The following is a 1,200-nucleotide window of genomic DNA, read 5'->3' as shown; positions in this document are numbered from 1 at the left end:
TACGGGGAGGAGTGGCACAGGGAGGAGGTGGACATTTACGGGGAAGAGTGGTACAGGGAGGAGGTGGTGGCGGTGGACAAGTACAGGGAGGAGTGGTACACGGAGGACGTGGTGGAGGTGGACAACAGTTTCCTACTCTGCATGAGCCAGGCGGGCAAGGAGGACAAGGAGGCGGGCAAGGAGGACAAGATTTCTCACATTTCAGGTTCGGAGGATGACAACATTTGTGTGCGCCGCACTCCTTACAACATTGCTTTTCACATTTCGGTGCGTCGCACTCGCACTCCTTACTACATTGACATTTCGATGTGTCGCAATCATTACTACATTTCTTACATTTCGGTGCTTCGCACTGGCACTTGCACTCTTTACTACATTTCTTACATTTCGGTGCTTCGCACTGGCATTTGCACTCTTTACTACATTTCTCACAATTTGGCGTTGGCGGAGGCGGAGGAGTTGGCGTTGGCGTTGGCGGAGGCGGAGGAGGTGGAGTCTTTGGCGGAGGCGGAGGCGGTGGCGGTGGCAGTTCGTGGGAGACCAAGCGGACGCAACAGAATTTTTTCTTGAGCAACTGGATCATGCAAACAGGATCCGCGTCTCCGATCACAATCAACGTGCTCTCATGTATATTGATCGTCACAGATTCGATTCCTGCGATCGAAGTAACATTCAAAAACTTGAATACCAAAAACAAATTAAATCATAAGAACCCAAATTGTTAATCACCTTCTACTTTCTTAACAGAATGCAAACCGACCAACATAAATACGAAAAACGAAGTTAGAAACTAAATCCCAATAACCCAAATAATTGTTTACCTTTAATTTTTGTAACAGAATGTAAGGCGACCTTCTTGCATTTGGAGCACTGCAAGTCCAACTGGATCACAGTTTTCTGCAAATCAGTCAGTCAACATGTCAGCATTAACGATCAAACAAAGAATCAAAACCTAAATCTCCCCCACATAGTTACTTACATATGTCATCTTCCCAACACTAGCGATGTAAGGACACTGTAATTCCTCTGCTGAGATCGATCTGATAAATAATATGAATGGACGGCTCGAAGAAGAAACGAAGAACACTATTGTAAAAATATAGTAAGTTTCTCCGACATTTTTTTTTTATAACTCAAGAAATTCAGTCTGGAATAATCTTGTACATTACATTTTGAATAGGTGATTACATAATCCACAAT

At 44.2% G+C, this 1,200-nt stretch overlaps 1 protein-coding gene across 1 annotated transcript; it reads right to left on the bottom strand.

Annotated features, from left to right (window-relative positions):
- Positions 1 to 201: 201 nt before the first annotated feature.
- Positions 202 to 988, bottom strand: LOC149235649 (uncharacterized). The gene is made up of 4 exons (XM_089368615.1): positions 980 to 988; positions 822 to 897; positions 385 to 654; positions 202 to 290 (listed from the first exon to the last, which is right to left on the bottom strand). Exons 1-4 carry the CDS (start codon positions 986 to 988, stop codon positions 202 to 204), a joined length of 444 nt encoding a protein of 147 aa, XP_089224741.1.
- Positions 989 to 1,200: the final 212 nt, after the last annotated feature.

Source organism: Pinus tabuliformis, chromosome 8, assembly GCF_031772625.1.
Source record: "Pinus tabuliformis cultivar Carrire ecotype Pingquan chromosome 8, CPIR1, whole genome shotgun sequence".
Lineage (NCBI taxonomy): Eukaryota > Viridiplantae > Streptophyta > Pinopsida > Pinales > Pinaceae > Pinus > Pinus tabuliformis.
Note: the sequence above shows the minus strand (reverse complement) of the source record. Positions and strands in the feature narration are given on the sequence as shown.

Coding starts and splice junctions, on each gene's coding strand:
- LOC149235649 (XM_089368615.1), bottom strand. Junction 655..821: donor TTCTGTTACAAAAATTAAAG/GTAAACAATTAT, acceptor CTTCGATCGCAG/GAATCGAATCTGTGACGATC. Junction 291..384: donor CCAGTGCGAAGCACCGAAAT/GTAAGAAATGTA, acceptor ATGTCAATGTAG/TAAGGAGTGCGAGTGCGACG.